The following is a 12911-nucleotide window of genomic DNA, read 5'->3' on the forward strand; positions in this document are numbered from 1 at the left end:
AATAGAGTGAAAAGTCTTGATGCAATGCACTAAAAAGATCAGTTTCTGCATTCTTTGGCAGTGCACAAAGGTTAACATTAAGCCTTCTGATTAATGTTAAAGGATCTCAAGTCCTCACTGGTCTTTAAAATTATATTGAGTTAACGTGACTAATTTTCACCTCTCACCTGATTTTATCCTAGCTTTAAGGCAAATGAAATACAAAGAGTTTCCTTTATCTCCCACTTGTGGGAGATGCCCCACTTTCTGAAAAGCGTCCTACCTAGCTCTTACCCCAGCCCTTAATGTTATGCTTATAGGTATGGCTATACAAATGTATCCTAAAAAAATCTTAAAAGCATCTACTGGTTTTGATTGACTTGATGCACCTTCAGGATACTTGATCATCCAGCACTGGTTGTTGAGTACATGTAAACTTCAGCACTTCAAAAGTTTAGCGCTTTAAAAGCTGTCTTCAACTGGGCATACTCATTTGAAGACACCCAAAATCAATAGTTGCTTTCGAAAATTCATACCACATTTGACATTTCAAATAGAAAGACGGGCAAATTTATTTTATCATTTAGATATATAAAGTTTTATTTAATTTTATAGTGCTGGACAAAGTTACTCACCTCCCAGAATAGAAATTATGAAATCATTAATTTCTGTAAATTGAATCATTTTTAGAGATCAGAAAATTGCTCAGCCTCTCACAGAAAGACTGGGTGCAGTTGTGCAAGAGGACAAGCATGTTGATTCATACCAATTAGGCTATGCATTACTTGGAAGAACCTTCACAAATCTTCCCCTCCCCCTCCAAAAACAAATTTAGACGTGGGAAAGAAGATTCTGTATGCTATGAAACAATCCTTCCATTGGAAGGCTGGCAAAATTCCCACTGTTTGAGGAGTGAATGAGCAATCTTTAAAAGCACTAATCCTACCAATTCTGTTCTGCTGGGTTTAATACTTACCAGCATAAAGGCTAATGGGATATTTTATTTCACTCCATTCTTGTGCCTCTCATTATATAACAGCATTAAAATAGATTTACTTCTGATCGGGCTTTAATATTAAGGAGAGTGATGCATAATTACATTGTTTGCAATTATCAGATTTCTCTGTAAAGCTTACCTCAGAATAGTGTCGATAAATCCTGGAAACATCCAAAGAAAGCCCTGTTTTGCTTTCTTAAGGGAAAATTACTGCTTGTACTAGAGAAGTGGGCAGAGCTGCTTAATTTATTCCTTGTACACCTGTGGCTTACTTGAAGTCCCAAACTCTCATCCAAGAAAATCTCTCACTAGCTTCTTCAAGGAGAACTGAGTGTTTGTGGTGCTACAGCTCTACAGCTCTTCCTTTTTTCTTTAGTCATCTGGACCTTGTCACAATCATTCCACTAGCTTCATCTTGTTCCTCTCTGACCCCCCTTATTACAAGTCTCCCTCCTTTCATGCCATAGTTCCTCATTATTTCACTTTCTACCACATCCACTCCTCCTATGAGTACAAACATGTTGTTTCTGGTTTGCTCAGAAAAGAGTCTCTGTAAGTCTACCGCCCTGTCCATCCTCTTTATCCTTATCAGAGGCTAAAGGCTCCCAAATGCTACCTTGGCTCCCCACCACCTCCCTATTCCCTCCTTCACTCTACCCACATCAGTTTACATTCCTCTCCCACTCTGATCCCTTCTTATGAAATTTTCTTATGAAAAATACTTCTGTGGACATTTACCAAACTGTCCTTTCAAGCTTCATCCCCAAGAGCCATCTCGCCCTGATGCAAAACTAAGAACTGGCAATTTAAATAGCATTTAAGTTTAGGAAGATTATTCAGAAGGACCTCCTGCTATCCTTCACAGTCCTTATCAAAGATGAAGAGATCCTAGGGTCAGTGACAGCACATTAAGGATGTTCCTAGCAGGAGATCAATTAATAGATATTTCAATTAGGCAAGACCACCACGTGTTATTTCAACAGCTTTTAGGACGCCACAGAGCACTTTGATCGGCATCCTGAAACATACACTTTGAGGCATTACTCCTCCAGTCCAAATTCTCCCCTCTGCTGCCGTTTGAACCAAGGAAACGGCTCAGATAAGAGCCCCACTCCGCCTCCCTTTTCTCCTGGGCAGAATTTGCTTCCTCAGGCTGATCGCGCTCTCCAGCGAGAGCCGGTTCCCTTGGCGATCGCCTCCGAAGCCCAGGAGCGAATCCCTCCGGGAACCCGCCTTCCCCCTGCCGGGAGGTGGGAGGCCCTGGTAACCCACATGGGTCCCGAAAGACGGAGGTTCCCCCCATCCCGCTGTGGCCGGCGGAGCTGAAGGCTCCGGCTCCCGCGTGTGCCGCTTTCCCCAGCTCGAACCTAGGAAGGCTTTACCGGCCCTTGTAGGGATGTCCTGCTCTCGTTAGCGCCTTGGTCCCTGGAATGTGCAGCCCAGGCACAAGCCAGAGGACTGTGCCCCTCACCGCTCCTTCCCCGTTTCTCCCCGGATTCCACTCGTAGCTCCCTCAAGCTGGTAGTTGCTCCGTGGGGTGCGATCGCTCACCCCCACGGATTTGTGACCCCCCGGCATCCCTGGCGTGCAGCGAGGCTTCTAATGACTAGGGGGAAGAAGTTCCATCCCTCTATAGACTGCTTCTGTTCCTAAGTATGATTTAATTTAAAACAAGGGCGAAAGAGTGCCTTCTGCTAACTGCCAGTTAGCTGGAGCTAGTCACTGCGCGGGAAACACGAAAGCATTCGGGAAGCGACACACGCACACACACACACACACACACACACACACACACACACACACAAAACCCCAACCCAAAATAAACAGACAAACAAGAATGACCAGGGAAAGCCAAGTTCTACTCCCTCCCCTCCTGGGAGGAAGCAGCCCGCTGCCTTCGGGTGCGGAGCTGTGCCGGTACTGCTCGGAGCCCACTGGCTTCAAGCTCAGGGGACATTGCATGAGATTACTCTCATCTCTCAGCAAAGTTTGTTACCCCGACCTGCATGCGTGTCGCAAAACAGTGGCGTTCAGGATAGGAAGCAGCAGCAGCAGCTTCGGGAACTGCTTGGTGCTATGAGGACCTTAGTAGATACACCACTATTTCGAGAATAGCACATTACACCGAAGCGGTACCCAGCACCAGCCGAGCTCGGGGACGCGGGCAGTACCCGCCGAGCTGCGTGCATCAGATAAGAGCCAGCGGCATCAGCGGGACGGGGCGAGAGGTGAAAGCATCCCATGCAGCGGGACAGCCGGGAAGCGGAGCATAGGCTGACAGGGAGGCAGATCCGAGAAGATGGTGCTGACTACAGAGTTTTGTAGCTTGACGCACTTGTAACCAGCCCAGCAAAGACGAGAAGGGAAAGCAAATAAGTTTAGCAACTAAAAAACGCAGAGCCACATTGCAGCACACAAATAAAAACTAAAGACACGGTTCAAGGGAAACACCCCCTTTATTTGCTGCTTTCTGGTTGAAGGATATTCGGTGAGGAATAAGGACAATTTTGTCAAAGACTATCGTAAACTCCGATGAAGAGCGGGCTGCGCCACTTTCCCACACAATCACAGCATCTTCAGAAGTACCTTAAGTTTTAAGTTCCTTCTTTCTTCCTCCGACCGTTCTCTTTGTCTCCGGGACTCTTACCGGATTGCACAGATTCCCCTCATCAGTAGCTCCACGGATACTCCCGGTGGCTCGTTAAGAGCCATTAGCAACCTGCACTCCCCATTCAAGAGCTGGGGCAGGGCAGAGGAGCAGCGTGCTAGGAAGTACCCTAAGTGCTGAGCGCTCGGAGCGTCCGCACACACAGCGGGGCACACTCCGACGGGGCCAGCCTCCTGAAGCGGGGCTCAGGACGCTCTTTACCGCTCAGGTGCGGGGCTCGGGCCCTTCCTTACCTGCGTTCCGGAGCTTGCGGTTCTTGAAGACAGAGACGATGACCAGCAGGTTGCCCAGGATGTCCACCACGGTGGTGAAGATCAGCACGCTGGAGAGCGCCGTCACCACCCAGGCCGGCCGCGGGGCTCCCCCCGCCGCCTCCTCCCCCCGCTCCGCCAAGCCGAAGCGGGCTCTCCCGCCCGGGTCGCAGCAGTTCCTCAGGGACCCATTCTCCAGCATCGCCGGTTCCCGCTCCCGGCGCGGCCGCCCCACTGACTGGGCGCGCGGTGAGGCGGGAACGCTTTTAACGGCCGCGCCGAGAGCGCTGCCCCTCCCGCTCCCCCGCGGGGCTGTGGGCGGGGCTAGCACCGCGGCGCCCCCCCCCCCCTTCCCCGAGGCGGTATGGGAGAGCCCAGGGGCGGGCACTGCACTTCGCCTTGGCCCCGCCTCCTCGGTGGCCGGTGTCGGTTGGCGGGAGCGGTGCCCCTCACGGTGAAGGGGGTCCTGGCCGGCGGGAGGTGCTGGGGCCCGGACCAGGGGTGACGGCGGCCGCGGTGCTGGGTGATCCCCGGTGGCGGCGGGAGAGCCGCGGAGAGCGGCGAAAGGCCGGGCGGGGGCAGCGGCGGCGGCGTCCTCCTCCTTCAGTGCGGCTCCTCGTAGCTTCCCGCCTCCCTTCCCGCCTTCAGACGATCTGGGCGTCCAGAAGGGTTCTTCTGATTCGTTTCTGCCTTTAGTCCGTGCGATAGACAGGAAAAGGTTTGAAGGTCTCACGCTCACATTGCCGTGGTCTTGTGCTTGGCGATTGAGCAAAACGTTCTGTCAGATCCAGACTAAGGACAGCCCCTGCAGGGAGGTAACTGGAAAAGTCACGGGCAGGGCACGCTCCGAATGGATGTCAGCTTTGAAAACGTGTTTCAGAGGTTTCTCCTTTCCAGCTGCAGGAACATCGATAGACTTCTCTCTGGGATTAGGTTTGAAACACACAGCTTCATTTGGGATCACGAAGTGACAGATCCCATGTGCTCATTTGCATTAAATATATCAGATGCACACAACAAAGGACAGACCCTGCACGTCTCCATGCCTGGCTCCCAGCCTGGCTCCCATAGTTTCAGGTGCTGCTGGCAGCGTACCGGTGGGTTCACATAGCATGTGCTGACAATTAGGGCTGCTCATAGCAGACACAACTGAAAGGGTTTGTGTCCTACTCCACATTGTTTCCAGGCCAGCCAGGCCACACTGGATCATTATCCTGCTTCCAGGTTTTGCCCCCACTTCTGAGAGTGATGCAGGAGCCACATCCTACAGAAGAGGTTGCTGTGTACCTGTATTCTTTGTCTTTGTGGCTGTTCAACACAGAGAAAAGTATGCCTCATGGTTATCCAAGAATTAAATCTTGGAATAGGCTGCCTCGTTGAGTTAATTTATAAGAATGGGAAAGTTTCTGTGCTCTCTAGCAGTAAATAGTTTGCTATAGCACACTGATTCTTTGAGACTTTCCAACACACAATTGTGCACTGATGTAATGAAAATGCTGCATATTATTGTGTGTACTTCTTTTTCCAAATTAGAAATAGTTTATTGGTTTTCAATTTAAATGTATTCCTAATCAATTTTAGATACACTGAAGTAGTCCTGGTTGGAACTAACATAAAAGTGTGTATGTGGTTTTTTGCACCAGTCTTATTTACACTCATTAAAAAAAAAATCATACCTCAGATGCTTCTGATTAATGTAGGCAATATGTAAGGCATCATGATCCTTTTCAAGCTACAGATGGAGTTCTCATGGCTTCATGACTTGAACAAAAGAAGGACTTCTGAGAATTGTCACTCCTGAATACTTAATATACACAGTTAATATAATAGTAAATAAACTCCTGCCAATATTATGGCAGTTCTGCCGTAGGAAAGTAATAATTGCACACTTGACAGAATGGGCTTATTCTTTATGGAAGCAAAAGTTACTTGATTTTTCTTCTTTCTCCAGAAATTTGAAAGGGACTTTATCCAAGGAAATGCCGATCTTCTGTATTCATCAGTACAAAAAAAGGATTTTTCTCCAGTGAATAATAATCTACCTTTAAGAAGAGTGCGTTACAGTGTTGCCCTTTATCTACCCTGATCCAGTTTTCCTTTTCAGAAAGTTGGTATCCCCACTGCCCATTATCTATGTACTACTCTTGTCCTATCGCCTTATTATGGAAAGCTTATAGATATTATCATTTATTTTCATGCCTCAGGCTCTCTGGGCATCTTTCTAGTGTCTATATAAGTGCTTTTAGGAGAAATGTACCATTTTGCTGTCTGTTATTACTACAGGATTTATTATCTTTAACTGTTATTATCTTTAACTGTTTGTCAAAAGCTTAAACTGTCCCTGAGCACGAATTTGACTTTTTAAGTTAGGCTTTGCTCTTGGCATTCTCCAAGTTTGCAGTTCATCCATGCAAGAGGAACTCCATATATTTTCCCTGCCACACACAATTGTTATGTACCATCACTCATTTTGTTTTATAGCTCCCAAAAGTGTGCCAAGTGATTTAGGGAAAAATTAGAAAGCTATGGCCTGAATTTGGCCTGAAGTGTGAGCCTGCTACAAAATGTGCAATACAGTAAGTGTTGCTGGCTTTGGAGGACTGTCTTTGGAAGCAGACTGTCTTTTGTGGCTGCACTGGCACTTCTCAGTGGGAAAACAAGTAGGTAGGGATCAGAATGGTAGTGTTATGCCTCAGCAACCTGTAAAGAGCAGGGTCTTCAACTGATCTGAATTCCCACTCTTCATCCATGTATCAGTAACATATGTCTGAATTTCTATTTAGTGTTATCTATTTAAGGATAAGTTATCAATGTTAAACTTTAAATAATCTGTAGATGTTCTTATTCAGGTTTTTAATAGCGTTATTTCAAATTAAGTGAATTCTCTTTGGACATAAAATGCATATTTAAACCTATTGCTTGTGACAGTTAATATGAAATAACTCATTGTTGCAGAAAACACTCCGCCTCAAAGAAAGGGTATATTAGAATCATAGAATCATAGAACCATAGAATAGTTAGGGTTGGAAAGGACCTTAAGATCATCTCATTCCTACCCCCCTGCCATGGGCAGGGACACCTCACACTAAACCGTGTCACCCAAGGCCTCATCCAACCTGGTCTTGAGCACTGCCAGGGATGGAGCATTCACAACCTCCCTGGGCAACCCATTCCAGTGCCTCACCACCCTAACAGGAAAGAATTTCCTCCTTATATCCAATCTAAACTTCCCCTGTTTAAGTTTGAACCCGTTACCCCTTGTCCTGTCACTACAGTCCCTAATGAAGAGTCCCTCTCCAGCATCCCTATAGGCCCCCTTCAGATACTGGAAGGCTGCTATGAGGTCTCCATGCAGCCTTCTCTTCTCCAGGCTGAACAGCCCCAACTTTCTCAGCCTATCTTCATATGGGAGGTGCTCCAGTCCCCTGATCGTCCTTGTGGCCCTTCTCTGGACTTGTTCCAACAGTTCCATGTCCTTTTTATGTTGAGGACACGACAACTGCACACAGTACTCCAGGTACATACTTCACAATACTCCAGGTATATACCTCACACTTGGATTGCTAAGACCTTTATATATTTAAGTTTGGGGAAATTTTATTCTGTTTCTAGGAAAAGTAACTGTTCTGTGTTTCTTTTTGAAAGCAATCTAAGTTTTCTATATTTGTATTGCAGGATAAGACCAGGAATTCCTGGATGGTGGAACAATCAAATATTCCATTCATCGCCCTGTTGCCGATGGCTGTACTCTCTTGTTTGCCTTTCTTTTTCTTTTATTTAATTTTCATTCTGAAGACAAATGGCTGCTTCCTACAGATACATTAATGTGCTTTGTTTTCTGTGTTTCACTGATTTGATTTTCTGAAGGGACTCATCTTTAATCAGTCACAGGTAAAAAATTTTCATGAGCTTGAATGACATTTCAGGACAGAAGCTCGTATTGGTGAAATCTCTTGAATTTGGGATATTACAGTAGATCAAAAGAAGAAATTCTGTCTCTTCTCTTTTTGTTATGGCAGCACACATTGCTACAAGGACCACATATTTCTGCAAGACCAAAGAGCAATTTGGTGACTAAGAGCTAAAATATAGAGTCTCCAAATCATGTTCCTAATTTTAACTGTCAGTGTTAGGTGCCTGTTTTCACAGTGTGCACCATGGCAGAGGCTGGAGTTTGGACTTCCATACCACTTCATTTCCTACCCAATTTTGATTTTAGTTTTTAAATAGCTCTCTATATTTTTGAGTCAACTTGAGCCCAACCACTGCTCAAACCTGTTTGGCTGTCCAATGCTGTCATGAGCCTGTACGGAAAAGTGTATCTCCTCTAATCAAGAAGAGTATCTTATCTATAGGAACAGAAGATTAATTTAGCAGCTTTTTCTGATCTGGTTTTCATTCTTTCCCATGCACTGTTAATATTTTTAAGTAAACACCAAAGCCTTAGTGTGGGAAGGGTTATTTTGCCCATAATTTTCCAACCATTTTTTCCTGCTGGTAATTGCCCATAAAATGAGATCTGTCATTCTATTCTCAATAATTTTTTGGTATTTCAGTAACATTGAATTTTCATGGTACATAACAGGATCCTTTTGCTGAGAACTGTCAATAAAAAAAGTCACCTGGTTTTCAATTTCAATAGATTGGGAAAAACAAAGATGGAGAGCAGGAAGGGATTTAGGTTGGGTATGTCTCAACCTCAGAGAGAGATATCTACTTCCAAAGGAAGGACTGTCATCACTGGATAGTTGTGAAAGGCAGGTGGAGTAGATAACCTTGTGCATGTCTTTCTGCTGAAACTGAAGAGGATCTTTGATGACTATCTTAAAGCAGATACTCCAATGTTAGTAATTAAAGGGGACCCTCGGTGGAAATTACTCTAAGGGGTTAAAACTAGACCTTAATCTCCTGATTTGGATTCAGTGTCAACATTTCAAAGCCAACCTATCTTTAAACATGCTCAGCTATTCCACCTTTCCTATTCTTTACAGTAGGTAGATATATGTATATATGTACTTTGTTTACTATATATATACACACACATTTTCTATGTATACTTTTATACAAGCTACTCTTGCTATTTTGCTTCTGGGACTGTTCTGCCTATTTGAATCATGGTTTTCTAACATATAAGTGCTAGGCTGGAGTGGAAGAAACAGGTTTTCATCCATGACCCAAACTAACATTTGAACGTACATTTTTCAGGGGTGAAAGGCTAATTCCATAATCATCATTTTTAAGGTGGAAATCAGAGCCAGCAGAAAACTGGTTTATACTATTGTCATGATTTAAGTCCAATCAGTAGCTCTCTCACTCCCCCCCCTCTTCCTCCCCCCACTTCTGGAGGGATGGGGAGGAGAATTGAAAGAATGTAACTCCCACAGGTTGAGATAAGAACAGTCCAGTAACTAAGGTATAACACAAACCACTGCTGCTACCACCAATAATAATACTGATAAGGGAAATAACAAGGGAAGAGAATACAACCTCTCACCACCTGCCGACCGATATCCAGTCCGACCGAGCAGTGATCTAGCCCTTCCGGGTAACTGCCCCCCAGTTCTGCATCCTGGGCATGACGTGCTGTGGTATGGAATGCCTCTTTGGCTAGTTTGGGTCAGGTGTCCTGTTTCTGCTTCCTCCCGGCTTCCCCTCCTCCCTGGCAGAGCATGAGACTCAGAAAGTCCTTGGTCAGGGTAAACATTACTGAGCAGCAACTAAAAGCATCAGTGTTATCAGTGCTGCTCCCAGGCTGAAAAGTCAAAACTACAGCACTGCACCAGCTACTAAGAAGGAGAAAAATGGCTGCTACTGCTGAACCCAGGACAACTATTAAAGGGAGCTGCCACAATCCCTTGTTCATGTAGCATTAATATAGCTGTTACCTCTGTTCTTCAGCTTGTTTTCTCAAGCAGCTGCTAGTTTTGTCACAGCCAGAAAGCCAAGATGGGCTGGGGAGGGAGCGTTGAACTGACAATATAGTGGTGTCTGTCCCATGGATTTGCCACCACACTGGGGCTAACTAACTTAATTTCTTTGTCTCCTTTGTCACATTAAAGTGAGATAAAGGAAACTTATGCACTTCTTGGGAGAGAATTGAGAGTTAGTTAATAATTTAAAATATATTGAATTTTGCTGTGGAGCTTGTTGTCTTTTGTTTAAATTAATGCAAAGCTGTCCTGGATGGCCTGCATGGAAAACAGCCTGTAGTTCTCTGCCAATACCAGCCATAACAGATGGTCTGCTTCACAGGGTTAACCATGAGTTCAATGTGAGCTGAAATTTGGAATCAAGGTATAATTGGCTTTAGTGAGTCAAATGACTTCACATATTAAATGCAGCTTTTTTTTTTATAAAAGAGGGGGTCAAGTTTCTTTCTTCACTACCAGTTTCCACCAGTGTTATCCCAAACAGTATGAACTGCACTGTCTTGAGCTCTGTCACAGTGTCAAAGTATCAGCTGAGATATATCACTTGAGATCAGTCAGGTGGCAGTCACAACATGCACAAGACACAGAGTTACAGCTGCCTTTTTCCCAGAGGAGCAGAAGTCTGGTTCTGTCTCTTCTAGCCAGCTCCTGATTTTCACAAAGCTTCTAGAGTAACCTCAAAGCTTGAGGCCAGGCCATGACTCAAATTTGGTGGAATTTAACAGAAGTTTAAAATTGTTGGGAGAAACTAACAGAAGGACAGATGTGTTAATAGAAGGCCTGGTTATCTTCAGTCCCATTTCCATAGGAACCTTAGGTTACAGTGGCCCATTTCCTAGGGCGCTTCAATCTAAAACTACATGGTGTTGTACCCACTTGGTTCTTGTATGCCAAGGAAATAAGGACTGGGACTGGAGCTGGAAAGCAATGGACTCATGGGACTAAAAAGCTAGGTAGACTTGGTGATTGCTTGATTAGAATAGGTAATTTTCTGATAACCATCATCATGTGAACCACATCATGTTCTTAGCTGGATTTGTTTTTCCACTGTTACCTGTGATTTAGAGGCAGCAGTCTGGCCTTTTCACTTGGATAACTAGCAGGAGTACCAGTGAGTCAACAATGGTTGAGGGTGTGGTGCCATTTGGTGGCAATGTAAGGTGGATTATGTCTCTCAGGGGTGAGGAACAGCACAGTAGATCATGGTGTAAATTGGAACTTCTTGTCTGGATCCATTGCCTTGCCTGAATACACAAGTTGATCCACTGAATTATCAACCACCCTGAGTATAGCTGCTGTTTGGGGGTAATGCATTTAGAGCGACGTATCTCTTTTCAGTGATAGTCAACATGAATTCTAAACACCACTTCAATTAGTGTAAGAGTGTTTAAGAGAGAAACATCATTGTAGTACCTGAATGTGATGGTCTTCATTCCATGTGAGTTTCATCTATTAAACTCTTTGAAGTGAGGTGTGTTTTATGGGTATTAAATCAACCACTGCACTAGACTTTTCTACTTAATGTTGAAATTATGCATCTAGTTTAGGATTTTAGTTTAGTGTCAGTTTCAGAAAGGGTTCAAAAGAATCTTCAACTACTTTGTTGTGCAGTAATAATCATGCTTTTCTTCTGGCACTCTCCTAGCACAAAGGACAAAATCATATCAGAGGACAAAGTTATATTTATGGTAAATGTTAACCATTCATGCATAGACTAGAATTCATTAACTGGACAAAATGCCTGGAGGTATACTTGTGGAAATGGTTCAGAATTGTTTTTTTAACTCAGTATGATTATTAACTCAAACATTAAGAAATTAAATACTGCCAGACTTTGTTTTGCTGACATGAGGAAGTGACTGGAAGCAGAATGTCAAATGAAGAATTCAGGAAGCAATTTGGAACACGCTGTGGTTGCCCTATGTTTAAACCTGACATAGAGGAAAGAAGTAAGCTTATCTAGTTACATGCTGTTACATGCACTTGCTCTTTCAGTCTTCCACTTGGACTTTAGTTTTGCCTTGAAAAATACATCCCAACAGCGATGACCAGGCTAAGTGGCAGAAAGTGAGCAAAGAGGAATTACCATTTGATCTCAGAGAAGTGATGTAAATGTAAGCAAAGTGCTGTTTCTGTCTTCAGCAGGTTTCTGACCTGCTTCTTCCCTGTCAGTGAGGTCAGCAGTGAGCTGCCAGAGGGGATGTGTGTTGGGGAGTGCAACTGATGATAAATGGAATGTTTTCATGCATAAATATTTATGTGGCATTCCCACAAATTGCAAAGGAAGGTTCATTTTAGATTAAATTGTATTTCAGTGGAATACAAATCTGAAAAGGTGTTGTGAGACTTCAGTGGAATAACTGATATAAAAAAGTGAAGTTTTTGTCTGATCATGAGGCAAGGGAGTTTTATCACATTAAATCTATATGTTTTCATGAATGGCTGAAGACACATTTATTCCTCCATCAGTTTCAAAGCCTACTGCAGACGGGCACTGGTTACTGTGCTATTAATTATTAAATGATACTATAGTATCCCTAATGGGCTCGAACCATCACCAGAAATGTTTTAGCTTCATTTTTGCCCATGCTAATAAGTCTCACCTGCCTTATAGCATGCTAAAACTTTAATGTTTTACTTTCTGATGACTCTAGAAGCAGCAAAACTTATTTTGGTAACATAATGGTAGATATATATATACAGTTTTGATCTGTATTACCTTTTCAAGTGCCATTATACCAAATCCATTAAGTGCTTACAATAGATGAGCTGAAAACATGACTATCAGAATAATAAAGAGGTGCCATATTTCTGTCTCTCAGTGACTCAGCAGCAGCCTCTGCTGAGTTCACAAACAAATTTGAATTTTTAGTCCTGCCAACTCAGTTTCATCTCTGATGGTCAACTGGGCTCTTGACTGCTCAATGGTCACCATCCCTAATAAAGAAAACCCTTTGAAATGAACACCACCATGTTGCATTCTTTTTATTGCCTATAGAATTGCTCTGAGAGCCTCCTATCTGTCTTCTCTGCGAAGATATTTCTGAATGGATTGTGAGACTTTGGCCACCAAGGACAAATCTCAC

The 12911-nt window shown here is 44.1% G+C and overlaps 1 protein-coding gene and 1 long non-coding RNA gene across 4 annotated transcripts in view; one reads left to right on the top strand and one right to left on the bottom strand.

Moving 5' to 3' along the window:
• The window catches only part of MTNR1B (melatonin receptor 1B), a 30308-nt gene extending 26092 nt beyond the window's left edge, over positions 1-4216 (bottom strand). For all 3 annotated transcript variants that reach the window (XR_009744202.1, XM_061457901.1, XM_061457902.1), the window contains exon 1: positions 3878-4216. Coding sequence is in view for 2 of the 3 variants with exons in the window: in XM_061457901.1 (XP_061313885.1) it covers positions 3878-4097 (220 nt within the window). In the remaining variant the exon portion in view is untranslated. The remainder of the gene's footprint in view (positions 1-3877) is intronic.
• A 24-nt stretch (positions 4217-4240) lies between these two features.
• On the top strand, positions 4241-8725 carry LOC133271630 (uncharacterized). The gene is made up of 3 exons (XR_009744203.1): positions 4241-4349; positions 6377-6471; positions 7571-8725. It is a non-coding gene; the product is annotated as an uncharacterized LOC133271630 (long non-coding RNA).
• Positions 8726-12911: the final 4186 nt, after the last annotated feature.

This window comes from Pezoporus flaviventris, unplaced genomic scaffold, assembly GCF_033815535.1.
Source record: "Pezoporus flaviventris isolate CSIRO_AGI_PZ_B2104156 unplaced genomic scaffold, CSIRO_AGI_Pfla_v1 ptg000025l, whole genome shotgun sequence".
Lineage (NCBI taxonomy): Eukaryota > Metazoa > Chordata > Aves > Psittaciformes > Psittacidae > Pezoporus > Pezoporus flaviventris.